Here is a 26,429-nt window from a genome sequence, read left to right as displayed (position 1 = left end):
TAAAGGTAGAAGAACTAGCTGTGGTAGAGTTAGACCCAGGGGTCTCCACCTGGGCCTCTTTGGCTGAAAGGATCTCCTTGCTTTCTTCTCCCTGGCGTCCCCGCCTGCCCCAGATCTCCGCCCCTCCCCATGAGGTTCTGTCCCCAGCTGGTGGTCGGGCCCCTCCGTGGGACCCTCCCGAAGCCGAAGGAAGGGGGTTCCGGAAGATCTGCAGAGGAATCTTGAGCCGGCCCTGCTTTGCCCTGGCTCTCCTCTGGGTCTCCTCTCCAGCCCTCTTCAAGGCCTGCCCTCGGCCTTCCCTCCCGGCCGCGCTTGGCCCTGCTCTTCCTCGGCTGGGGCCTTCCTGCACCCGCCCCGGGGCTCATGCCCCCCCCTTTCCCAGGCTGCAGAAGGCCCAGGAGGAGCACCGCACGGTGGAGGTGGAGAAGGTCTCCCTGGAGAAGAGGCTGCAGGATGAGATCAGCCTGGCCAAGCAGGAGGCGCATCGGCTCCGGGCGCTGCGCGAAGGGACGGAGAACGAGCTCAGCAGACAGAAATACGCCGAGCAGGAGCTGGAGCAGGTACGTTCCCATTGGGGGGGGCTACAAGGGACCTGGGGCTCTTGGCGCCCTCCAAGCTGGGTGCTTTCCTTGCAGAGGTTTCATGACTGCTGCTGCTGCTGCTTGTGGTGAGTGTGGTGGTGGTCTTAGCCCTGAAGATGTTCTCTAGTTGGGTCGTGAAATGTCTGCAAGCAGCCAGGCTCCGAAGGCACCCAGGACCCCCCCACCCCACCCCCAGGTCAGCCCTGAGCTCAGGAGATTCTCTTCTAGCGGTAATAGGGGAAAATCTGTCCAGTCTGATGGAGTCACATCGTCATTGCACTCCTGCTCCTTCCTCCTCCTCCTCCTCCTCCTCCCTTCCAGCACTGATGATGTTCCCTAGTTGGGTTGTGAAACGTCTGCAAGGAAACCACCCAGCTCAGAGAGCACCAAGGACCCCACAGTCCGTCCTTCCTTCCTTCCTTCCTTCCTTCCTTCCTTCCTTCCTTCCTTCCTTCCTTCCTTCCTTCCTTCCTTCCTTCCTTCCTTCCTTCCTTCCTCCTCCTCCTCCTTCTTCCAGCACTGATGATGTCTCCTAGTCTGCTCAAGATTCAAGGTGCTGGTTACGACCTATAAAGCCCTACATGGCATGGGTCCGGATTACCTACAGGAGCACCTGCGGCCGGCATCAACCTCCCTCCGTCCAGTGCGTTCCCACAGAGAGGGCCTCCTCAGGGTGCCACCGATCAAAGAGTGTCGACTGGCGGCCCCCAGGGGGAGGGCCTTCTCTGTGGGTGCACCAGACCTGTGGAACCGCTTGCCGGTTGAGCTCCGGATGGCTCCCGACCTTTGCTCCTTCCGCCATGATCTAAAAACTTATTTATTCGAACAAGCCAGCCTGGTCTGATGGGTTTGGGGGTATTTTAATATTATTGTATTAACTTATTGAATTGGGCTGTAGTATTTAATATTTTTTTAACTTTTGTATATTGTATTTTATTGTATTGCCCTGTACACCGCCCTGAGTCCTTCGGGAGAAGGGTGGTATAGAAATTAAATAATAATAATAATAATAATAATAATAATAATAATAATAATAATAATAATAATAATAATAATAATAATAATTGCAGGTGTTTCATAATTATTATTATTATTATTATTATTATTATTATTATTATTGCAGATGTTTCATAATTATTATTATTATTATTATTATTATTATTATTATTATTATTATTATTATTATTATTATTATTATTATTATTATTATTATTATTATTATTATGAAACGTCTGCAAGAAATTCGCCCAGCTCAGAGGGCACCCAGGGCAGTTCACACATTCTCTTCTCTTGGCACCTGACCTTCCTGCTTCTAGAAGTTTCTCCCTGTCTTGCCACCTGCAGGACTGGCCCTCGGCTCTCTGTAGCTCTGCCTGGCGCCTTGGACTCTCCCCGGGTTGCAAGGGGGAAAGTCAATATGGTATCCTGAGTGCTGCTGCTACTGCCATCTCTGGGGGGGATTGCCCAGGGGAGCCCCCACTCCCCGCCCTCTGATGGCCCTGGGGGGCCCTTGCGCTGATCCTCCCCCCTCCCCCCCCAGGTCCGCATGGCCCTCCGGAACGCCGAGAAGGAGCTGGAGTCGCACAGCAGCTGGGCGGCCCCCGACGCCCTCCAGAAGTGGCTCCAGCTGACCCACGAGGTGGAGGTGCAGTACTACAACATCAAGAAGCAGAACGCGGAGAAGCAGCTGCTCCTGGCCAAAGAGGGGGTGAGTGCCGGGGGCGCTCTTCAGGACCCCCCCCTCAAGCAGCCACACATAGAGGGGGTCTGCAGCCTCCCTGGCCGCTTTACGACTTGTGGACTTCGACTCCCAGCATTCCTCGGCCGGCCGTGCTGGTCGTCCATGGCTGTCTGAGGAATTCTGGGAGTCGAAGTCCACAAGTCGTAAAGCGGCCAGGGAGGCTGGAGACCCCCGATGTATAGGTGGTCCTCAATTGAGAGGAGAATTTCTGTTGTTCACTGAGGCAGTCGTTCAGCGAGTCGCAACTGGTTTTATACCTTTTTTTGCTGTGGTGGTGAGTGGAATCTGATCGGCTCAGGGTGTCGAAATGGCGCCTGAAATGGAGCTCGGTGACCGGGATGGCCGGGTGGCGGAGGCCGTGGGGCGCAGGGGGGCTGCCTCTTGGGCCTCTGGAAGTTGTGGGCCCTCCGTCCCCAGAGGCCGGACGGGTCTCCTGCCTGAGCGGGGGGTAGGACTAGAAGACCTCTAAGGTCCCTTCCAGCTCCATTCTGAGGCAGAGTTCCCAGCAGATCCACGGGGGGCACGGGGGACGCTTGGCTGCACTTCTTGGGTCGTGACGTTGCCCGACGCGCTCTTCATTCCCTTCTTCAGGCCGAAAAAATCAAGAAGAAACGCAACACCCTGTTTGGCACCTTCCACGTGGCCCACAGCTCCTCCCTGGACGACGTGGATCACAAGATCTTGACGGCCAAGTGAGTCTGCGCTGCAGGTTGTCCCCCTCCGGGCAGCCTCGGTGGTGGTGGGGGGCTGTGCGGTGGTGGGGAGTCTGGAGAGGACCCCCCCTCCCCTCCCCTCAGGCTGTGACCCACAAGGCAGCAGTGATGCTTGGAAGGAGGGAAGGGGAGACGGGGGGGGGCTCTCTTCCAGCTGGGCTGCTCAAGGTTGCTCCGTACAGGCACTCCTTGATTGAATGACCACAACGGAGGCCAGAATATCCCTTGCTAAGCAGGGTAGTCATTAAGTAAGTCATGCCTGATTTTATGAAGTTTGTCACGGTCACTAAGTGAGTCATTGTGATTGTTAAGTGAATCATGGGGTCATTAGGCGGATCTGGCTTCCCCCGTTGACTTTTCTTTGTGGGAAGCAGCCGGCGAGCTTGCCAACGTCCGTCACGTGACTCTGGGAGGCGGCCACCCTCTTAAATATTGGTAGTCCTCGGCTTACGACCACAGTCGGGCCCAACATTTCTGTTGCTTAAGTTGTTAAATGAGTTTTGCCAGATTTTATAACACAGTTGCCAGTTGGGATCAATGTCCGTGGGATGCTGCAACGGTCGTAAGTGTGAGGACTGGTCCCAAGTCACTTTCCAGTGTCCTTGTAACTTCAGACAGTCACTAAACGAATGCTTGTAAGTCGAGGGCAACCTGTAGTGTTGCCTGGGGGGGGGCAGGACCCCACGATGGTCATGCTGGCCGGCCTGGACTCTCTCCCCCCCTCCCCCCGGTCCGGCCCTCATCTTGATCCCACTCTGCCCCCCCCCCCATACAAGGTACCTGAGATACAGGTAACTTTGTGGTGAACGTCTCATGATTGATGTTGATGGCTTTTATTTAGCATCCTGTGATGATCCCCGAGTGCTGAACCTTTTGGTTTATGACGATTCTGTTTTGATGGTTATGATCGTGATTTATCACTTGCTGTTTATATGTACACCGAGATCTTTTGCAGCGGAGGGAAATTTCCTTGTGTGTCCAACTTGGCCCACAAAGAAATCAACGACTATATTCCATATTCTATTTCTATTTTTATCTCTGTTGTATATACTATATTATTCTATATTTTATGTTCTATATTATTCTATAGTCTCTGAAATTTCAGTTTAATGTACGCCGATAAGTGTATATTCAGTGACAATAAAGTTACTATTCTATTCTATTCTATTCTATTCTATTCTATTCTATTCTATTCTATTCTATTCTATTCTATTCTATTCTATTCTATTTCCATCTTTATTCTTTTCTATTCTGTTCTATTCTATTCTATTCTATTCTATTCTATTCTATTCTATTCTATTCTATTCTATTATTTCCATCTTTATTCTATTCTATTCTATTCTATTCTATTCTATTCTATTCTATTCTATTCTATTCTATTTCCATCTTTATTCTATTCTATTCTATTCTATTCTATTCTATTCTATTCTATTCTATTCTATTCTATTCTATTCTATTCTATTCTATTCTATTCTATTCTGTATTTCCATTCTGTAATTCTATTCTGTATTTCCATTCTGTAATTCTATTCTATTCTATTCTATTCTATTCTATTCTATTCTATTCTATTCTATTCTATTCTATTCTATTCTATTCTATTATTATTCTATTCTATTCTATTCTATTCTTCCATTCCATCTTTATTCTATTCTATTCTCTATTCCACTCCACCCTCATTCTCTCCCTCTCTCTGCGGTCCCCTTACTCTCCTCTCCAGGCAGGCGTTGAGCGAGGTGACGGCCGCCTTGCGGGAGCGGCTGCACCGCTGGCAGCAGATTGAGCTGCTCTGCGGCTTCCAGATCGTCAGCAACCCCGGCATTCCCACGCTGGTGACGGCCCTCAACATCGACCCCACCTGGATAGGGCCCCCCCCGAGGGGCAACCCCTCCCACTTCATCATGACGGATGATGTGGACGACCTGGACGAAGAGATGATCTCCCCCATGTCCATGCAGTGTAGGTGGAGGCGGGAAGGCCCCCGCTGGGGACAGGCGGGCCTCGGTTTCCCCTTGGCAGGGACTGCCCCCCCCCTTTGGGTCACTTCTCCTGGACCCGCCCCCCCCTCCCCCCCCGAGGAGGCAGTCACACACACACACCGCCGGTCCGTCCCCGTCTTCAGTAGAGGAGGCCTCAGAAGGTTTATGGGTAATCCTCAACTTACGACCGCAAATGAGCCCAAAATTTCCATGGCTAAGCGAGACAGTTGCTCAGTGAATTTTGCCCCATTTTATGACCTTTCCTGCCACGGTCGTTAAGTGAATCACCACAATTGTTAAGTTAGTGACACGATTGTTAAGTGAATCTGGCTTCTCCATTGACTTTGCTGGTCACAAAAGGGGATCCAGTGACCCTGCGACAGTCATAAGTGTGAACCGGTTGCCAAGCTCCTGAATTTTGATCACGTGACCATGGAGATGCTGCAACGGTTGTTAAGTGTAAAAAAAAAAAGGTCATACGTCAGTTTTCTTAGTGATATTGTAACTTCGAACAACCACTAAGTGAGCTGTTGTAAGCCGAGGACTGCAAGCAGCGGATGAGCAGTCCTCAGCTCCCTTGTGCTTAATCCCAGCAGCGCCTCTGGGCATCCACAAAGTGCTTTTCTCAGTACCCAGTTCAGTTGGGCACCTGCAATAAGATGCAGAGGGGAGTGGGCTGCAGGTTTGGAGGTCTCGGGGTACAGGTGAGGTTGGGCGCCCTGAGTTGAGCCCCCCCCCGGCTCTTTGGGTCTGTCCTGGGGGGTGGGAAGGGCCCCTCCCCAGAAAGAAGCCAAGAGGGCGGAGAGGACGTCCTCACTGAGGTCCTGAGCTCGGAAGGGCCCACATTCCCACGAGGGTCTGGGCTTGGGGGGGAGCAGGAAGGCCCAGGCAGAGACCCCCGTGGAGGGGGATCTGGTTGCTGAGCCCCGAACCGCCGATGCCAATGACGCTTTCTCTCTCCTCGCCACCCGCCCTCCTCGCTAACGCCAGACGTCGCCTCGCTTTTCGGGCACAAGTACGGTGGCCGCTCGTCTCTCTGCTCGGAGGACCCGTCCGTCTGGAAGTGCCCCGGTTTGAGCCTTGTTGTCTCGGATTCGCTTTCACCCACCGGACTAAACTCCGCCGGCCGATGCAGCCGAGACCCTCTGCCTGCCCCACCCCCGGGGGCTTCTCCTTTCTAGCCTAGCCACTAATCCTCACCCCCTCTGCCCTCGCCGCTTCTCTCTCTGCTAACCCCCTCCGGAGGGCAGCGCCCGTGGGAAAGGAGAACCGCCGGTGGGCAGAAGCCCTGAGAGCGAGGCAAAGGGCCGGGCTGGGGCAGGACGGGCGGGTGGGGAGGGGGCAGGGGTCTTCCCAAGAGAGGCGGCCCTGTTTGCTTGGCTTCTTTCGCCAGGATAAGGCAGGCAGAGAACGTGGTCACACAGACGCACACACACACCCTTCTGGGTTTTCTTGCCTTTAGAGCAGGGGTTTCCAACCTTGGCAACTTTTTAAGACTTGTGGACTTCAACTCCCAGAATTCCCCAGCTCCAACCCACTCTGGGGTGCCCAGGCCAGTCTTCTCTCCGCAGGGATGATGTTCTAAAAGGAAGGAGCCACCACGGAGAAGGCCCTTCTTGTTCTTGTCAGGTGGACCTCCTTAAAGAGGAGGGACCCCTGACATCTCCTGCCTCCCTGCCCAGGCGGGTCAGGTGGAGGAAACTGGGGAAAGATGGTCCTTCAAACGACAGGAAGGGAGCCGCCACGGAGAAGGCCCTCCTTCCTGGTCCCGCCAGATGGACCTCCTTCGTGGAGCCCTTCATTGCCAGCACCTTTTTCCACTCCGAAATATCCCCTTTTCCAGGAAAGGGGTGCAGGAGGGCCCCGAGACTTTGCCCACCCCTGAGACCAGCATTGGGAGGGGCGCTCCGAAGGGAGAGGGCTGGGCGGGGTGGGGGGAGATGGGGCCGAAGGGATCTCCCAGCCGGCTGCTTCCTGGTTCTTCGCTTCCCAGCAGGGCCCTGATTCTTCCTCGTGTCTTTGGTGCAGCGGGGAACCCTTCAGGCCCAGCCCGCAGCCCGCAGCCCTTCCCTGGGCACCGTGGGGCAGGGACCAGTCACTGACGGGCAGCTGGGTGGCAGACACACTGTCTTGGGTGCTTCGGCCAGGATTTGGAAAAGCTCACCTCGCCCTCCCTTGGCTGGCTGCATCACTGGGAGAAGAAACAGGGAGGGCTCGGGGGGGGGGGAGGAAAGCCAGAGAGCCTCTGCCCCACCCCATCCTCCCTCCCAGCAAGAGAGAAGTGAAGGCAGCCCCCGCGGGACAACCGCTGCCGTCCGGGGCGCCTCTGCCTCCCTCACTGGGCCTTCTCTCCTTCCAGCTCCTGCCTTGCCAAGCAGCCTCCTTCGCCAGCGCCTGGTGGATCCCCAGCATTCCTTGGGATCGCAGAGGTTGGTAGAGGGTCACCCGCAGGCCCCCAGCCAGGGGGAATCGGGATCGCTGGTGCATTACCTGCCCGGCAGGGTCACTCTGCGCCGAATGCCCAGTGTCACCAGCGGCAGCAGCATCGACGTCCCGGGAGCTCCTCCGTCCTCCTCCTCCTCGGCCGGCCACGGAGCGCCCCCCGCTCCCGCCTGCCATGGGCTGCCCATCCTGTACCACCACACCACCTCCTCCTACTTCCTGCAGATGGACGCTCTGCCCAACCTGCCCCCTCCCGACGTCACCTCGGGGACGCAGAGCGAGGCGGAGAGCTTGGGGTACCGTCCTGCCTGCTCGGCCTCGGCACCCGCTCCCTCGCCTAACCTCTGGCTTGCTGTTGGCAGCCGCTGCACGGGGCGTGGTGCCCGCTGTGACTTCCCGTGAAACCCACTAACCGCACCGTGAGCTCTCTCGACCCGGGGTTGGAGGAGTGTGGCTGCGTTTGCTGTGCTCGAAGCTCCGGGCGGCTGCCGTGCACCGGTTTGTGTGGCCCGGCTTCTGCTGGGTCTGCTCGCCTGGGCCGACTGCCCGGCAGGGACGGCAATCGCACTTAGATTTACATGCCGTCCTGCAGTGCTGGGGTGTACTCTCTCTACGACAGCGGCAGCCTTATTTGTACACAGGTAGTCCTCGACTTACAACAGTTCATTTAGTAACTCTTCAAAGTTGCAACGGTACTGAAAAAAGTGAGTCGTGGCTGTTTTTCACATTTACAACCGTTGCAGCGTCCCCAGGGTCAGGCGATCAAAATTCGCTCTGGGCAACCGACCCGTAATTTATGACGGTCTCAGTGTCCTGGGGTGGGGTTTCATGTGATCCCCCTTTTACGACCTTTTGACAAGCAAAACTTAATGGGGTAGCCAGATTGAATTAATCACTGTGTTACCAACTTAACAACTCCAGTGATTCGCTGAACAACGGTGGCAAGAAAGGTCATAAAGTGAGGCAAACCCCACTTAACTGTCTTGCTTAGTGACAGGAATTTTAGGCACAACTGTAGTCGTGAGTCGAGGACTACCTGCCTTGTCCCCAACAATCTGGGTCTTCATTTTACTGAGTTGGGAAGGAGGGAAGGCCGGGTCAGGCTGGAACTCCTGGCTGTGGGCAGAGGCAGCCTGCAATGCTGCACTCCCACCACTGGGCCACCAGGGATGCTGGGAGGAGCTCCTCTGGCCCCCGGAGGGCAAGGCGGGGCAAGGAGCCCCCTACCCCATCCCACACCTTGGCTCCCGTCTGCTGGGGAGGGGCAAGAGCCCCTTCCGGAGACTCTCCAGTGGTCCTCCCTCTTTGCCTGGGTTGCACCCCCTCCCCCTCCGAAGAGGGAAACACCCCTCCCCTCCCAGGACTTGGAGTGGGATTCCTTTACTGGGTCTGGAAGAATTGTGGGACCCCACCCCCATGCCACCTGGGTGGAGGAAAGGCAGCTGGCCCTGCCCATCCCCAGCCACCCGCCTTTGCGCATCAGCCTTCCGGGGAGGGGGGTGTCTTTGAGGGTGGCGTGGGGAAAACTACTTGCAGACCCAGAGGCAGTCTAGCCCCCCCCCCAACTAGGAAGGAACTGGGGAGGGGGGCTTGGAAGGCAGCCGCTTCCAGCTGCCACTGCATGCGAGGGCATGGGTTAGGGTCCTTCCAGGCCCACCGACTCACCTCTTCTCATCTGCCCCCCCCTCCAGGGACCTGCTCCGCTCGGATTCGGACTCCTCCATCCCGCACCTGAGTGACCACCCGCGGGCGGCCGTTTCCATGCCCAAGTTGCGTGCCGGCCTGCTGAACAAGCCGGCCGAGGAACAGCAGTACCAAACGGAGCCCGGCGAGGGGGAGAGCCCGCTGACGATGAAGAAGGTGCCGGTGCTCAACCACCACGGGGGCCTGGAGAAGGCGGCCAGCCTGGGGGAGCTGGGCCCGGTGGGGGCCCGTTCGGGGGACTCCTCTCGGTCACAGAGCCCCAGCTCCACCGAGCCCGACACCCCCTCGCCATCCACCAACGGCCGCACCGCACTCTCCCTCCTGTCTGGCAAGGCGAACAGCCGCATCCCACACCTGGCGGGCAAGAAGGCGGGGGGCGCGGCAGGTGAGGAGGACAGTGGCTCCACCGGCGAGGAGACCGACTCGGGGCCCGGGAAGAAGAAGTTCCCGCTTAAGATCTTCAAGAAGCCCCGGAAGTAGCCGGCGGACGCGGAAGGACCCGGCAAGCTGCCCTGTGCTGTCCCCCACCGGAGCACATCCGCCCCACGGCGACACAGAGACGCTCTCTGCTGGGGGGGGGGCCTCCTGGGGCCAGAGTGCCCTGCTTGGCTGCGCATGGCTTGCACCCGCTGCCTCCCTTCTGCCCGCCGCCCTCCTCCGTGCGGCTGGAGCAGGGTCACCTCGACGGGCGCCCCTGGACCGCAGCCGTCCCTCCGGAGCAGAACCAAAGCTTTGCGGCTCTCGTGGCTGGTGGGCGCAGCCGGGTGGAGGACGGCGACGCTTCGGGCTCCCGGCTGCCTCCTGGAGCAGCCAGAGTGGCCGTGCGGGAGCCCCCCTCGCTGCGTCTCAGGGCAAGGAGGAAGGCGGCTGCAGGGGGCTGCCCAGGCGGGGGGGGCAGCTCTTTGGGCCAGCCAGCTGCTTTTCGTAAAACTGTTTTGAATCTAATAAAGCATGTAGACTATTTTAATAAGTTCGACCGTGTGGTGTCCTTCTGGGAGGGCTGCGGGGGCGGCCAGAAGTGCTCTTCCCCCCCCCCCCGGGCCCAAGCAGGAGATGGCCTTTCTTTCCTCTTAAGGGCCTGGGGGTGTTCTAGACAACAATCCTGCCTTCTTGGCCGGCGGAACTCTCCGCCACTGGGCAGAAGGTCCCACGCCAAAGAGCCCAGATTCCACGGCAGGCAGGCCAGCCTGGGAACACAACACGCAGCACACACAACGGCTCCTTGCCCTTTCCACTTAGGCACAACCGGTTTATTTGTCTGGTTTCCAGAAGGGTCTCTAAAAACGCTCTGACTTGGCTTGAGTTTGCGGTTCTCAGAGGGTGATGCTTTAGGAAGCCCCCCATGTGTGGGGAGGAGGGAGGGCACACTTGGCAACACTGTGTAGTGTCTTCCTGTGCAGCCTGGGTGGGCGCCGGGAGCACCTGTAAGAAGACCCTTTAGAAAAACTGTGTGTGTGTGTGTGTGTGTTTGTCCATCCAGGGATCTCTGCCCAAAGGGCCCATTGCCCACGTCCATTCCTGTCCCCGGTCCTTCTGTCACCCAGCTGTGGCCAACAGGCAGATGTTGCCGCTTTGTCTGCGGCTGTGGCACAAGAGGCAGTGCGGGAGGCTGAGCCGGCCCAGGGCGGCGCTGGGAACCTCCTGCCAGGGTGGAAAGGAGGCCGCCGTGAGCCGACTCCAAAGTGAGGCGCCAAGCGGAGGGCGTACAGGGAGTCCTCGACTTACGACCATTTGATAAATGACCGAGCAGCACTGAAAAAGTGACTTGCTTCCGTTTCTCACACTTACGACAGTTGCTGTATCCCTGTGGCCACATGGTGAAAATTCGGACACTTGCCAACTGGGAGGGTCTTGGGACGGTTGCAGCACGGTCCCCTTTCGCGATCTTCAAGGAGGGGGAGCCAGATTCACTTGTCAACCGTGTTCCTAACTTAACAACTGCAGCGATTCACTTAGCAACAGTGGCAAGAAAGGTTGTAAAATGGGGCAAAGCTCACTTTAACTGTTGCCTAGCAACCGGCATTTTGGGCTGGATTGTGGTCGTAAGTTGAGGACTTCCTATACTCGGGGGGGGGGGAGGACTGCCACAGGGCACAAAGCGCCAGTGGCCTCTTGGACTTCGGAGACGGGGCGAGCCCGCCCTGAGAGGCCTCCGCAGCCCAGAGTCACTGCCTGATTGGGGAGTAGTGCAGCGATCCCCCGGCCCCCGGACTTCTCTCGTGGGGGGCGGACGTGGGGGCACCAGCAACGGCAGCGTCACTTCCACAGCGTTGCTCCGGCTGCAGGCCCCTCCGAGGGATGGCAAAGGTGGCTGGTCACATCCAGGCCGTAAGTGGATGGGCACAGATGCCCCCTGCTGCGCTGGCCGCAGAGTCAGGCCTCACTACGATCTGGCACTTGCCAACTGCCCGTGAAGTCTCTCTCCGTCAAGTTCACGGTGTAGGGAACGTCGATGACCTGGTGGGGCAGCTCACGGGCGCTTGCAGAACGCCAGGAGTTCAGGGGTCGGATGGCTTTCCTAAACCGCTGCAATGACAGGACAGGAGACTCGCCCGCTTGGCCAGAGGCCCAACTGCCCACCTCCGCCACCGAGGGGATCGCCAGGAAGAGTCCCACGCGAATGTGCACCAGGAGATTTCGGGAGAGGCAAGAGGGCGTGGGCTCTCCACACGGCCCTGGCAGTGTGTCCGCTTCCCAGAAGCTGGCTCCATTTTACGACCCAAGGTCTCCAGGAGTGCAAAGCTGCCCCCGGCTCTAGTATCAGCAGTGCTGCACTGGGGGGAGGGGTGTCTCGCCCTTCCCCCAGATTCCACCCTGGGAACCAAAGAGAATTCTGTCCGCAGGGGGGCTGGAGCAGGCCAGGGCAGCTGGCCCCAGACCAAAACATCCAGAAAAGACGTCACTTAAGGTGGTCTCTGGGGAGCATTTCTGCCCTCCTACCATCCAGGAAATCCTCTTTGGAAATCCCTCTTAACAGCCCTGCAAGGTAGGGCTGTATTGCAGATGGATGCAAGCTGACGAGGTCAGAAGAGCAATGTTGACGGGCTCCAGCATGATCCCCAAATCTTGGAAGAATAAACCTTTGGTCTCGGTGACCGACCGATCGGATTTTGCAGCAAGGCTCCCCTTGGGGTCTCAGCTGTGGCACAGGAGGAACTCACCTGGAGCCCCCCCCCCGACTCATCTTCCTGTCCTGCAGGTGAGAGACATGAGGTCTTCCCTACTGGCCACCCTTCCCACCACCCACGGGCTGCTCTCCCCGACTCACAGCCGCCAGTGTCCCGGACTCCTTGCAGAGGGCAATGCCAGCCCAAAGCGGAATCTGAATGCAGCTCAGCACCCCCATGCAGACACCCAGCGCCTGGCCCCAGCGCGGGAACCGGTACGCCCCGTAGTGCAGCGTGGTGCCTGACAGGTCCAGGAAGATGTAGAGAAGAATGAACTGCGAAGGGAGCAGAGAGGACAGGGATGGCAAAGGGGTGGGAGGACGCCCCATTGCTGCTCAGAGTCTCCCCACAAGAGCTGTGGGGGCAGGAAGACCGCAAAGCCCACGCCTGGCCTACCAGCAGCACGGCCGGCGTGACGATCGCCCAGCAGGCCTTGAAGTATGGCACCAGCTGCCGGCACCAGGGCGGGCACAGCTGGATCATGTCGACAATGTCTTGGCAAAACTGGTTCACGCCTGCAGGAAAGGAAATGGGTAGCGCATGACTGTGGGGAAGCACCCTTGCCGGTCCGGCCCCCTTGCTTCGGGTTTCTCTTTCGCGCATCCCACAGCACCCTCGGCCGGATGACAACCTGTTGTGCACGGCCACTGCCTGGTTGTCTGATCCAGGGCGAAAGAGGAAGCAACTGCCGTCTTTAGTTTTTTTCTGAACCCAAACTGTCCCAGTCCAGATTAAGTTAGGAAGCATCCCAGCACTTTAAGGCCCGTGGACTTCAACTCCCAGAATTCCCCAGCCAGCATGGCTGCCTGAGAAATTCTGGGAGTTGAAGTCCACACATATTAAAGTTGTCAAGATTGAGAAATACTGGAGTAGGCAATCCTTCTGGTCTCCTCCAACTCTTTCATTCACGGCTGGATGGGGAATTCTGGGAGCTGAAGTCCACAGATTAGATGCTATGGCTGGGAAGCCTTGCCGTCAAGGGCAGACACTTTGCATATTAGTGAAAAAGGAGAGAGGGGGCAAAGCCCTCTCCTTCCCAGCACCGATGACGACGTGACGTTACCCAGCTGGATAATGACATGTCTACAACCTAGCTCAGAGAGCACCAATGGGGGCCTCCTCATCCTCCTCCATCACTTCCTTCTAGCACTGATGTTGGGTCCTCTCACAAAGGGCAATAGACCCATGATCCTCCTCCTCCTCCTCCTCCTCCTCCTCCTCCTCCTCCTCCTCTCTGCAAACCCTCCTCCCTTACAGCACTGGTGATGTTCCCTAGTTGGGTCGTGAAATGTCTGCAAGAGAATCACCCGGCTCGGGGAGCACCCAGGACCCCCCATTTCAGCAATGCTTGATGGGGTGAATTCCAGCCTGCTCGCTGCTTACGTCCATTTTTTACACTGCGGGAAGCCTGACCTGACAGAGACCAAAGGTCCTTGGCACATGAACAAACCACTTATGCCGGTTTAGTGGCGAAGAGTGACGCGGTGCCCCACTCCCAGACAGCCCCACAGGAGGAGACCCTCCCGGGGAAGCCATTGGCTGCCTGGCAGGGCTTGCTCACCCCAGGCGGACTCACCGTAGAAGAAGGCCACTCCGAGGCACATGAAGAGCGCCACAATGATGAGGCCAAAGCTGGTGCTGTAGGCATCGATCAGGGTGAACCAGTAAATGCCGCCCTGGAAGAGGAAAGCCACAAACGCCTGGCACCAAGCTGGGCAGAGTCCTGGAAAAGTGGGAAGAACCGGCCTGGACCTCCCAGATCGGTCTGCTGCTCTCCTTCCGGGGGCTGCAGGGGGGGGGCTTCCCCCCTCCCCTCCAATTCAGAGCCTGGACTTCATCGGAGCGGGATTGCAAGGATCCCCAAGCCCACCCAGGGGTCCCCGCAGTGGTTGCCCACAGAGCACAGGAGGTGGCAATGCAAACGGTTCACCAAGGCCCCTTTAGCTGCTTTAAAAGGGGACTACATAATCCCTGATGCTGTGCTTGGTCAGTACAACAAAGGTTACATCACACAGAGGGTCCCAATCTAGTATAATCATTCCTGCTGTGCTCATGCAACAAAACAGGTCCATTCAGACGGCTCCTGCGAATGGTGGCTTAATGGGCTTGCCCAGTTTAGACCACCCGCTAAGGCAAACCCTGGATTCCTACAACAGAGGCAACCCCCAGCCCCACTTTGTTGCCTCTTTTACGGCAGGTCCCACCAAGAGACAAGGTGCTTTGGATTACACAGTATAGGTAGCCCTTGACTTATGACCATCACTGAGTCCGAAATATCTGTTGCTGAGAAATTTGTTAAGTGAGCCTTGCCCCATTTTACGACCTTTCTTGCCACAGTCATTAAGTGAATCACTGCAGTTGTTAACTTAATAACCCGGTTGTTAAGTGAATCTGGCTTCCCCATTGACTTGGCTTGTCAGAAGGTCGCAAAAGGGGATCACGTGACCCCCCCCGGGATGCTGCGACCGTCATAAATAAGAGTCGTCTACCAAGGGGCTGGATTTTGATCATGGGACCCTGAGGATGCTGCAACGGTCGTAAGTGTGAAAAGGGGTCATACGCCACTTTTTCCGAAGCCGTTGTAACTTCGAACGTTCACTGAACATTGTAAGTCGACTCCTGTAATAAGTCAGTGGATCTTGCCAACACAAAACGAGAAGTATATTGTGATAAGGAGGATGGGGGAAAGATGGGGTGCTTAAACACACACACACACACACACACACACACACACACGTTCTTACCTCTGTAATCAAGAGAAGGCCCAGCAGGTAGAAGGCCAAGCAAACTCCTGCCAGAAATAAGACTTTGCGCCTCCAGAGGCGCAGCGACGGGAACTCGTCCATCACTGCCGTGGTGATGCCCTCCATGTTTCCAAACTGGCAGACAGGCAGGTGAGCATTAGTGGCTTTGCCAGGGAAAGTAGAGCAGACCCCTCCCCAAGAATCCCGAGCCGCCCTCTCAGATGGACCAAGAATGGACCAGAAGGTGGAGCCAGGATGTCCCACAAGACTCGGGGGGGGGGGCGCACATGGGATAGAACAAGGCCATGTGCGTGCTTCAAAAGCCATGCAGAAAAGATGCTTCAGAGCAGTCGGGATACGAGTGTCGCCCCTCTTTAGAGCATCTGCAACTTTAATGGGGCTCATGAAAGCAGCAGAGTCTCTTCTCAAGCCCCTTTGGAAGATGGAATGAAGATGCAGCTGCCTTAAAGAGCACCACTCGGATAGCAAAAACAACAAAACTTTCATTTGCCTGATGATGTTTTTTCAGGCCCATTGGAAGGAAGGAGAACAAATGAAGCAGCATTTTAACGTTCAAACTAAAACGGTGATCACTTTGTGATTTTATTCTGCTTTTTTTTTACAGTCAGCAATTTCACTATTGCCGACACTGCAGAGAGTCCTCGATTTGAAGGAAGGAATGAAATCTGAAAGAATAGGGGAAAGAAGGAAGGAAGGGAGGGAGGGAGGGAGGGAGGAAATAAGGCAACCAAGAAGCTTCCTTGCCTTAAAAGTCACCTCAGTGGCCCAGATGTTTGCTTTAGGGCCCCTGGCAGTCCTGTGGGAGACCCTCACCCAGATGTGCTGAGTGGGAACTGCAACAGACCTGAAGGGGCCAGCTGAGTCAGAAGCCGCTGCTGCTCTTGGTGGGGCTCTTACTCCCCCCTCCAACTTTACCCAGCTCCGTTTCTCGCCACAGCCGGGCTGGCTGCCACTTACCAGCGTGTCCACCCCCAGGGTGAGGAGCATCAGGAAGAACAGGATGGACCAGAAGAAGGAGCCGGGCAGCAGAGCCAGGGCCTCGGGGTAGGCCACAAAGGCCAGTCCCGGTCCTGAGGAGAGAGCCAGGGGTCACTCAAAGCCCTCTATCTTGCTTCGGCCAAATCTGGGCACGCCAGCGGGCAAAACAGAGTTTGGAGATGGAGAGGAGCTGTGCGGCTCTTCTCCACCCAATCCTGCGCTGCTCAGCCCCTCTTCTTCACATGACCTGCCCCTCCCCACCCCCACAGGAAAATAGGGGTGCCAAAACAGCCTTTGCTTTCGGAGTCGCCACCGGGCCGGGCTTGAGGAGCACCGAAGGGTTCCAGGACAGCCCGGGAGATCTCAAACCCTCGGAGAGAGACGGCCGGGGGCCCATCCAAGAGGGGGCTTCCCAACACCCCTCCCCCCTACCTGAATCGGCCACCCTTCCGACCGACACCTTCTTCCGCCAGGCCATGTGCCCGAGGACGGAGAAGATGGCGAGGCCTGCCAAGAGGCTGGTGCAGCAGTTTCCGATGCCGATCACCAGCGTGTCTCTGTGGGCGGAAAGAGAGAGAGAGAGACTGGTGGGGCTGAACAAGGGGGTGTCCTCTGGGCTGGGGATCCCGGGCTTTGTCTTCCCCACCCCCCCAAAAGTTTCCCATAGCAAGAACAGGTTGTGACGCTGGGCCTGTTTGATGCCAGAGACCCCCCCTCCCGAAGTTTTTTCCCAGCGCAGCAGATCTGTGCACAGCTGGGATTTGGGCCAGAGAGGCCTCACCTGATCACGTTATTGTCAAACTTGTTATAGGAAGCCATGGAGAGCAGCCCGCCGAAGCCGATGCCCAGCGAGTAGAAGATCTGCGAGGCCGCGTCGTTCCAGACCTTCTCCAAGGGGAGGGAAAGAGACAGTCTGGGTTTCTCTCTCTGTTGACCCCTCCACTTGCACCCTCGTTTACTAACGTGAGCTGAGAAGCCTGGATACTAGGAGCATCAACGCAGCATGTAAGCCACAGTTGGTGCCTGCAGAAATACGGAAGGCTGAATTCTGGCTCACAGAATGTGTGAGCTCAGTTACTCATGGATTACTCAGAAAACATGGTTAAGTCCTTAGTGCTCTGAGCTGGGTGGTTTTCTTGCAGACGTTTCATGACGCAACTAGGGAACATCATCAGTGCTAGAAGGGAGGAGGAGAAGGAAGGAAGGAAGGAAGGAAGGAAGGAAGGAAGGAAGGAAGGAAGGAAGGAAGGAAGGAAAGAAAGAAAGAAAGAAAGAAAGAAAGAAAGAAAGAAAGAAAGAAAGAAAGAAAGAAAGAAAGAAAGAAAGAAAGAAAGAAAGAAAGAAAGAAAGACTGTGGGGTCCTGGGTGCTCTCTGAGCTGGGTGGTTTTCTTGCAGACGTTTCCTGACCCAGCTAGGGAACATCATCAGGGCTAATGAAGATGCTACGTCTGTTGATGTTCCCTAGCTGGGTCAGGAAACGTCTGCAAGAAAACCAGCAGGCTCAAAGCACGTCAAGGACTCTAATGCCGAGCTACAAATATTCTCTTCTAAACCACTCTTTGTCAAACCATGGCTTAATGTCTTCTGCAAAGCAGGCCAGAGAGTGCAGTCACGCCCTTAGGAGGCTTTGATCTGTAAACACACATTGGTGGCTTGCTCTTGGATCTTGTGCGTTTGTTCCTGTTAGATGTTTTTGTGCCAGCCATGGCAGTTCCCCAAAAAGGTCATCAGATGGGAGCAAAGAGGCTTCTTTGCTCCCACTGGTGGGTCAGGGGTCCCCGGCCCCTGCAGCCCCATTGGCGAGAGTTAATTGGCAAGGGAGGGGCTGAGGACCCCCATAAAAACCTCTGCTCAGGGGCTGCTCTTGTCTGCTCTCTTTGTTCTCTCTTCTGCTTGCTTGCTTGCTGATCCGTGAGCTCAACCCAGGCATGGATGCCTCCATGCCAGGGAACTCTTTCTATTTACTCTATCGTTAAATAAAGCTTAATCTGATCGCATCCCTGCGTGCTGCTCTTTTTACTTGGAAGCACCTTAACGAACCATCGATCTTGTGAGCCCATCTCACAGTTCCATCAGACCCGGTTGAGACACCAGGGCTGAGCCGAGGTTGAAATCCAGCCTGCATAAAATGCCCAGGGTGGGGCTGGCTGTCAAGGCTCCCTTCTCCCCTTCTCCCCAAACCTCCCCACGAGGGGAGCCCCAGGCACACCTGAGCCGCTCTGTCTGCTCCTGCTGAGGCGGCCCCCTCCTGCCCCAGAGACCCCTGTCCCTCTGGGACCGGCATCCCCCCCCCCAACTGGAGAAGGCCCTTCTGCCCCTGGGCGCACCTGGGCGCTCTGCAGCCGGCTCCAGTCTGCGGAGAGGTAGAAGCGGATGCCCTCAAGGGAGCCCTCCAGCGTGGCTCCCCGGATGACCAGCACCACGAGCGCCACGTAGGGGAACGTGGCGGTGAAGTACACGATCTGGGCAGGGAGACAGCAGGGCGGCTGAGAGGGAGAAGCCCCCCGGCCCCGGTTGGAGACCGGCAGCCCCCCCCAAGGGCAAGGCCAGGGAGGGGCTCCCCTTCTCGCCCCCTGGGCCAGGGCATGGAGGGCCCCAGCCCGGACCCCCCCCGGCTGGCTCACCTTGCCTGAGCTGCGGATGCCCTTCAGGCTGCAGAGGAAGACGAGGGCCCAGGCCAGCAGCAGGCACGGCGCCAGGGACCCCCTCACGGGGCCCGGGTCGCCCAGGCCGGCGCTGTGCACCACACCCAGCACCCGCTGGCTGGAAGCAGAAGAGAGGGATGGGGGAGGAGAGCGGGTGGCCCGGGGGACCCTTCCCATCGGAGGGCGAACAATACGGGAAGTCCTCGACTTAACCGTGATTCAGTTAGGGACCGTCTGGTTACAAAGGCAGTGGGAAAAAGTGGCTGGAGGGGCGTTTCTCACACCTGCGCGTCCTCAGGGTCCCCCGATCACAATTCAGGCGCTTGACCCACTGACCCGTACTTACGACGGTTGCAGTGCGCAGGGGTGTTGGTCACGTGACCCCCTTTTGCAGCCCTCTCAAGGGGGGCAGCCACTGCAGGGGTTCCCTTAAGAACGGTGGCAAGAAAGGTTGTAAAACGGGACAAAATTCACTTAGCTGTCTCACTTAACAACAGAAAGTTTGGACCCGAGGATGGTCGTGGGTGGAGGACTGCCTGTAGTTCTCCAAGCAGCCCAAACAAAACGAGCCCCCCTCCCCCCACCGCCCCCTCCCCCTGGCAGCAGTGAGGAAATGGGGGGGGCAGCGGAGAGAGTTGGTTTCCCCTCCCTCCAACCCTGGCCAGGATCCTTTGCTGACAAAGCAGCCGTCAGCGGGGCAATTTTGTTTGCGGTTGGACTAGATGACCTCTAAAGGTCCCTTCCAACTTATTATTATTAACCTCTTGTTTTTGCCATTTTTGTCTCTCTGTGCGTGTGTGTGATTGTGTGTGTCCCATGAGCTGTGCTTGGAGAAGCAGGAACTTCAACACAAGATTAGCAGAACGACAGAGCTGGGAGGGACCGTGGGGGTCTTCTAGTCCAGGGGTCCCCAACCGTGGCCGCTTTAAGACCTGTGGACTTCCACTTCCAGAATTCCCCGGCCACGGTTGGGGACCCCTCTTCCAGCCCAACCCACCATTCAAGCAGAGCAATGGCGGTCCAGACTCGTCTTCAACACTTCCAGGCTCAGTTCTAGGCTGGGTCTCTCCTCGAGGCTTGATCAGGCTGAGGCCAGGCCCTCCTCCCCATTCCCAGCTCACCCCCCCGGCTGACAGCCCCCCTCAAAAAAAGAGAGGGAGGCTTGTCCCAGCCCTCCCCGAGGTGCCCCCCCTTCCCACGAGGAGGAGACTCACTTCCAGAAGACCTCGCTGGGGCTGGCCGGGTGGCTGCGCGCCAAAGAGCCGTTCTGCAAGGCAAGAGACCCTCCTGGTGGGGCAGGCAGCGCAGGGCCAGGGCCTCTTGGCCGGCCGGCTCCCCTCCTCTCCTTGGCCGAAGAGGGGGGTCCGGCCTGCAGAAGCCCAAGGACGCCCTGCTGCTCTTCCTGCCCACCCCACAAGTACCTGAGGCTGGCAGAGGGGCCGGTTGTGCGGGGCCTGGCAGGACCAGGGCAGGGGGCTCTGGAAGGACTGGCTGAGGTAGTAGAAGGTCCAGGCAATGATGACGTTGTAGTAGAGGGAGACCAGCGAGGAGACCACCAGCATGCCGACCCCGATCCCTGCGGAGGGTGGGGGGCACGTCGGCCGGCCGGGCTCCATGGCCCCCCTTCCCCAGCGGGGGAAGCCCCCCCAGGAGGGCGGAGGGCATTCCTCTGAGCCCCAGCAGCAGAGCACAGGTTGCTGATGGGCAGCGCCCGGCCCCCCTCCCCAGAAGCCCCCCAGGGCCCCCCTGAGCTCCCCCACAAGCAGGAAAGAGTACCTGGGGGCCAGCGAGCTGAGTTGGGGGTCTCCCGCTTGCAAGTCAGAGCGCTCCTCAGCATGAGGGGGGGAAAATGAGACCCTTGGGGGGGGGGCTTTCCTTTCCAGCCTCCACCTGGGCCCCTCCTGCTCCCTGGAGGCCCCACCTGGACGGAGGGGGACCCCCCCTTGGGGGCTGGGCGGCCTCCTGGCCCGTCTGCTCCGGGAGGCCAAAGGAGCCCGGGGAGCTTACCTTTCAAGAGGGGGCAGCACTTCCAGACGCTGATGGGTCCGGTGGCCCCGTACTGGCCAAGGCTGAGCTCCAGCAGGAAGAGAGGCAGGCCCGTGAAGACCAGCATGATGGTGTAGGGAATCAGAAACACCCCTAAGAAGGGAACGCAGCGCAAGGAGGGGGGGGCTTGGTATAGGCCACCGGCCAATTCTCCTCCTCCTCCTCCTCCCCCTCTCCCAGCACGGATGATGCTACCTAGTTGGGTCATGAAACGTCCGCAAGAAAGGCACCCAGCTCAGAGAGCGCCAAGGAAACCTCAGACCTCCTCCTCCTCCTGGCACAGATCCACGGGCGCTGGACTAACTCAACTGGGCACCCCCCTGAGAACGGATTCCCACTCATTTTAGAAGGAGCCTGGGGGAAAACGGCTGCGTTGGTGGTTGTGGCAATGAGGGCTTGAGGAAAGCTGCCTGGACCAGGGATCCACAGGAAAGATCTCCTGACCCATCAGGACCAATATGGATCCTCTAGCTCCGGGGTGGGCAACCTGGGCTCTTTTATGACTGGTGGACTTCAACTCCCAGAATTCCTGAGCCAGCATGGGGGAACTATGGCCCCTTCATGACTCGTGGACTTCAACTCCCAGAATTCCTGAGGCAGCCTAGCTGGCTCAGGAATTCTGGGAGTTGAAGTCCATGAGTCATAAAAGAGCCCAGGTTGCCCACCCCTGCCCTAGGGTGAGTTCACCGTGACCCTCGTAGCTTAATCTTGACAAGGATGGAATCGCTTCCATGATTTCCCATCGTTTCATGAGTGGTCCCCACGATTTGGCTTAAGAGCCCCTCTAGGAGGGCTTTTTTGGGGGAGGGGGGAGAATAATGATAGACATCGAGGTGTGAAATGGTTGGCTGGGGAATTCTGGGAGCTGAAGTCCAGCAGTCTTCCAATTTGCCAGCTTTGGAGGTCCCTGGTCTAAAAGGCTTTTGGCACTTCGGTCCCTGCCTGGATCTTTTCCTTCTCCAAAATGGATTTTGCTCCTGGGTGATTGCTCAGTGCCACAGCGCCCCCTATTGGGATGCCTAGGAAAAGCCCTGTTGTTGACCCCATTCTCAAGGCAACTAAAGTAAGGATACAGGATGGTTGGGTGGGGGTCCTTAGACAGGGAAGGATGGGGGTGTAGGCCTATGTGGAAAAAGGGAGATGCTACGGAATGGGCAAATGGTTGAACCACTGCACTAATTGCTCACAGACGCAATTTCAACTTAACAGCCTGCAAAGAACAAGAGAGCCGTTTGGATGGTTAAGGTAAGGTAGCTCAAGGGAGGGAAGGGAGGGAGGGAGGGAGAGCATGCAAGGAGCAGTTTTACTCCAGCTTTACAATGCCAGCCAAGCTTTCACCATGTGGATCTTGCCCCCATGTCGCATGCATTAAAGGTGTCCAAGCATCCAATCTTCTGAAGAACAAGACGCTTCTCTTACTGATGATGCTCTCTTGCAGATGTTTCATTACCCAAACCAGGTGACCTCAACAGCACTAGTCGTGGAACTGATGACGTTGCCTAGTTGGGTCATGAAATGTCTGCAAGGAAACCACCCAGCTCAGAGAGCACCAAGCGCCCCTCATTTCAAGCCCGAGCTAGAAATATTCTCCTTTATTAGCTTCTCTTCAGAACAGAGTTTGGAGAAACACAGTTGTTGCAAAGAGGCGCAATGAGACAAGGATGCCGGTGACACATACACCTGCTCAGGGCCTACAGTGACAATAAGAAAGGCAAGGGCAGAGCATTAAGCACCACAATCAAAGTTCAAGGCAAAATACTAATAATTTGAGATGGGTTATGTCTCGCTTTAACGAAAAGTAAGAGAGGATTTAAGCTCTGCATGAAAGGAAACGGAACAATCTACGTTAATATTAACTAAGAGAGAAGAGTTCAGGTCAACACGCTTGCTGGGCAAATTCAGAGCAGGTGGAGAAGAAATGAAAGTTTTGGATCTTTTTGCTTCCTTGCACCAGGTTGCCCTCTAGGATCCCACGTCCACTCACCACCTCCGTTGCGATAGCAGAGATACGGGAACCGCCACACGTTCCCCAGCCCCACACAGTAGCCCAGGCAGGAGAGCAGGAATTCGTACTTCCCGCCCCACGTCTCCCGCGGCTGGGAGGGCTGAGGGGCTGGGAGAGACGGCTGCGTCTGGGGCAGGACGGTGGCCGGTAGGCGGAACCCCTCCAGGCCGTCCCCGTTCAGCTGGGCGACTCCACCCTGCGACCGAAGGAGAGAGGAGGAGAAAGCTGGTCAGGAAGGCAACTGCCATTTGCCGGCGGGGGAATTCTGGGAGTTGAAAGCCACACAGCTCTGCAAGTGGCCGAAGTTGCCCAGGCCTGGCTTAGTGGGTCTTTGAGTTGGCACTGAGCCCTGTAAATTGAGGAGAAGAGTCGCTGTGCTTCTCGTCAAGGGCTGTGGAGAAGGGGCTCGCCCTTGCCTTCTTCCCGGGGCGGAGAGGGAGGGACCGGCCCAAGGTCACCTTGCTGGCTTGGGGCCCGAGGAGGAAGTGGGACCAGGCTGGCGACCATGACGAGAAGCCCTCCTGGTTTCCAGCCGTGGCGCCTTCACCGCTGCACCAAGCAGGCCGGGGGTTTGGGGCCTCCAGAATCAGAAGGAGCTCGGTGGTTCCCCAGGTCAGCCACCCACCGGCTCCTCCGGGATCACCTCGGGGCGAGGCTTCCTTCAGAGCCCGGCTGCCCTGCGTGGGCCAGGTTGGCCCTCCCGGTTTTCTCCCCGCCTGGAGGGCTCAGGGGACCCCGCCTGACCGGCTGGGCCTGTCCGACCAGCAGGAGGGACAAGCGCCCCAGGCGAGCTCAGGAGTCCTCCTGCCTTTTGGCCCTTTCCTCCTGAAATTCCTGCATGGGGTGTGTGTGTCCTCGACTTACGACCACAATGGACCCCAACATTTCTGTGGCTAGGCAGGACAGTCGTTAACTGAGTTTTACCCCCATTTTACAACCTTTCTTGCCACAGTTGTTAAATGTGTGTGCTGCAATGGTTGTAAGTGTGAGGACCAGTCGTAAATCACTTTTTTTGGCTGCGTTTGTAACTTTAACCGGTCACTAAACAAATGTTGTAAGTCAAGGACTGCCTGTCAGGAGAACCCCAAGAACTCTCACATCCTTTTCCCACCGGCCAGGCCTTGCGGTGCTTTGATTGGCCCTGACCCAAAACCGAGGGGCTTCACCCCCCACGCCTGGCCTGAGGCAGGACGGGACCCCCAGACTGTGGCTGGCGTGGGAGGGAGACTCCCGAGGGGCCGCATCTCTGAGGCACCTCTGAATGGGCTTGCGGGCAAGAGAAGGATTCCCCAAAGACCCTGTCTCCCCATTAGAGACCCTCCTGGATCAATCAGACAAAATCACAATTAATTAATTAATTAATTAATTAATTAATTAATTATATGGAGCAACACGTAGCAATCATGCACCAAACTGTGACCAAAATTTTCTTTTTTTGTACATTTTCCCCCCCCAAAACTGAACTTTGCAAGATTTGCAAAAAAATTGAGAAGCAACTAAACTTTGACAAATTTGTCTCCATTTAGTACTGCAACTGTATCTTGGGACTGTTACCCGAAACACATCTGTTGGGCACCAAATGGTGCTCTAAAGCAGTAGATTTCAAATTTGGCCACTTTATTAAGATGTGTGTGGAGCATCTTTGGCAACTGACTCACACTGATGACGGCTGCCGTGTCCCGGAGGGTGGGGAGGGGTGTCACGTGACCCCCTTTTTGTGACCTTCGACAAGCAAAGTCAATGAAGGAAGCCGGTTTCACTTCACGAACCGTGTCGCTAACTGAACAGCTGGGGCGATTCAAAGAAGGTCGCAAAACGGGGCAAAACTTACTTAACAAATGTCTTGTTTAGCAACAGAAATTTTCGGCTCCACAGTGGTCGTAAGTGGAGGACTACTTGGATTTTAAACCCCTGAAGCTCTGAAGCTGTCTAAAGGGGCTGTAACCTGGATGGGTTTGAATGCAGCTGGGGAAGCTCCAGGCCGGGGAGGACAAAGCAGCCCCTCGCCCTGCACTTGGTCTCAGCCCACCCACCCACCCCCGATCCTGGGGAAGTCCCCCCTCCCAGTGACCCCCATTCCTTGGCCTATGGGTCCCAATTTTGATTTGGGGAGGAAGAAAAAAAGTGCGCGTTTCTGGCCGGGATTGAACCTCCCTCTTCTTAAAAGAAAAAAGGCGAAAAGCAAAATTAATAAGCAAACTAAAGTAAGTGCATTCCGGCGTCCAACCTTTTGGCTCGCCTGGGACACGCTGGGTGAGAGGAACTGTCCGGTCCGCATATTATATAATATACTAAATGCATATGAATCACACAGTCACGTTAAAAGTTTGCAGTCTCGTGGGAACGCCCGACTAGCTGCGCAGGGCGGCATGCAGCCCGCCGGCCCCGGGCTGGACACGCCTGGACGACGACCTCGCAAAGGTCATTGCCCAGAGCCCTCCCAAGCGGAGACGCTGTCCTGGCCACCTCGCTGAGAAAGAGCACTTTCCGTTTTTTTTAAAAAAAACAACTCCAGAATTACCGAACAAGAGACGGAAGGAACCCCGGGCTCCTCTAGTCCGACCCCCGGCTTAACGAAGGAGCCGATTTCTCTGGCTGGGCAGTCCAGAGAGCGATTCCTGCAGCTGGGCATCCCCGTTTGAATTTGGGGGCCAATCCAGGTTGGCAGACTTTCCCTCCCCCCCTTTTCGCAGCGGGGCCCTTCCGAGCAACCGGCCCAGCCGCGGCTGCCTTCACACAACCAGGGCGGGCGTCTCCTTGCAGCGCGGGGATCCACCTGCCCGCCGCCGCCGCCGCCGCCTCCTGCCAAGCAGCCGAACGGGCGGCTCCCGTCCCTGCGGCGCCGCGCCCAGCCCGGCTCTCCTCGGCCAAGCGGAAGGCTCGGAGCCGCCCCATTGCCGCCTCGCCGCCGCCGGACCCAGGGCTGCTGGACTCCGGGCAGGGGGTCCGGGCTCCTGGCCACCGAGGTCGCAGGACCGAGCCGCGCCGGGCTGCCCCCACAACCACCCTGCGGGGTAGGCCCGGGGAGCACCCCCCCGCTCTTCCCCCCACCCTTCCCAGTCTTCCCTGCCGGGACTCACCGGGCGGACGCGCGGAGCAGCGGCGGCCGCAGGAGGAGGAGGCGGCGGCGGCGGCTCCATCGGGCACCGGCGACTCGCTCGAGTTCCGGACGCTCAGCCAGGCGGGCGAGGTGGGGCCAGGTAGGCCGGCCGGCAACGCACCTGGCCGCGCCCGCCGCTCACCTGGCCCGCCCCGAGGGAGGCGCCCCTGAAGCCGCCCGCGCCCCTCGCCTCCCCCGGGAGGTCTCCCACGCCGGTTCCCACGCCGGGAGCGGAGATGCGTGGACGGGCCAAGGCGGGCGGGATGGGGCCGGAGGAGCGGCTCCCCCGAGGCCAGCGGGGGCCCAGCCCGGGCGGGGGACGAGGGGGAGGTCCCCCCGGGGGCTTTCGAGGGCTCGCCGCCCGCCCTGAACCGCCGCCCGGGGCAGGAGAGCCGCTTCTGGGGCGCGCGGGGCGGCGCAGGGGGTCTCCGCTGCCCGGGAAGGGGCTTCTGCATCCTCCGGACCCACAGAGGAGGGGGGGTTTGTCGCACGAGATCGAACAGGAGCTTCAGACATGATTTGCTTAATGTGTCCCCATCCAGGAACCACCAAGGAGAAAAGAACC

The 26,429-nt window shown here is 57.4% G+C and overlaps 2 protein-coding genes across 7 annotated transcripts in view; one reads left to right on the top strand and one right to left on the bottom strand.

Annotated features, from left to right (window-relative positions):
* Positions 1-10,127, top strand: part of STIM1 (stromal interaction molecule 1) — a 69,147-nt gene extending 59,020 nt beyond the window's left edge. The window contains exons 7-13 of one of the 6 annotated variants that reach the window (XM_081327353.1): positions 383-560; positions 2,122-2,289; positions 2,914-3,014; positions 4,753-4,991; positions 6,002-6,082; positions 7,371-7,440; positions 9,145-10,127. In XM_081327353.1, the coding sequence (XP_081183479.1) occupies positions 383-560; positions 2,122-2,289; positions 2,914-3,014; positions 4,753-4,991; positions 6,002-6,082; positions 7,371-7,440; positions 9,145-9,637 (1,330 nt within the window). In that variant the 3' untranslated portion in view covers positions 9,638-10,127. Of the gene's footprint in view, positions 1-382; positions 561-2,121; positions 2,290-2,913; positions 3,015-4,752; positions 4,992-6,001; positions 6,083-7,370; positions 7,750-9,144 lie in introns of those variants that run through there. The other 5 variants (XM_081327351.1, XM_081327354.1, XM_081327352.1 and 2 more) reach the window with 5 other exon arrangements.
* Positions 10,128-10,384: 257 nt separating this feature from the next.
* Positions 10,385-25,954, bottom strand: LOC308667131 (sodium-dependent proline transporter-like). The gene is made up of 15 exons (XM_081326257.1): positions 25,845-25,954; positions 22,744-22,960; positions 20,721-20,852; positions 20,135-20,289; positions 19,928-19,980; positions 18,693-18,831; positions 18,396-18,530; positions 16,849-16,952; positions 16,500-16,624; positions 16,047-16,159; positions 15,069-15,203; positions 13,901-14,000; positions 12,721-12,839; positions 12,426-12,599; positions 10,385-11,683 (listed from the first exon to the last, which is right to left on the bottom strand). The coding sequence occupies exons 1-15, from the start codon at positions 25,902-25,904 to the stop codon at positions 11,531-11,533; spliced, it is 1,914 nt and encodes a 637-aa protein (XP_081182383.1). The 5' UTR covers positions 25,905-25,954; the 3' UTR covers positions 10,385-11,530.
* Between the last annotated feature and the right edge of the window lie 475 nt (positions 25,955-26,429).

This window comes from Vipera berus, assembly GCF_964194415.1.
Source record: "Vipera berus genome assembly, chromosome: 4".
Lineage (NCBI taxonomy): Eukaryota > Metazoa > Chordata > Lepidosauria > Squamata > Viperidae > Vipera > Vipera berus.
Note: the sequence above shows the minus strand (reverse complement) of the source record. Positions and strands in the feature narration are given on the sequence as shown.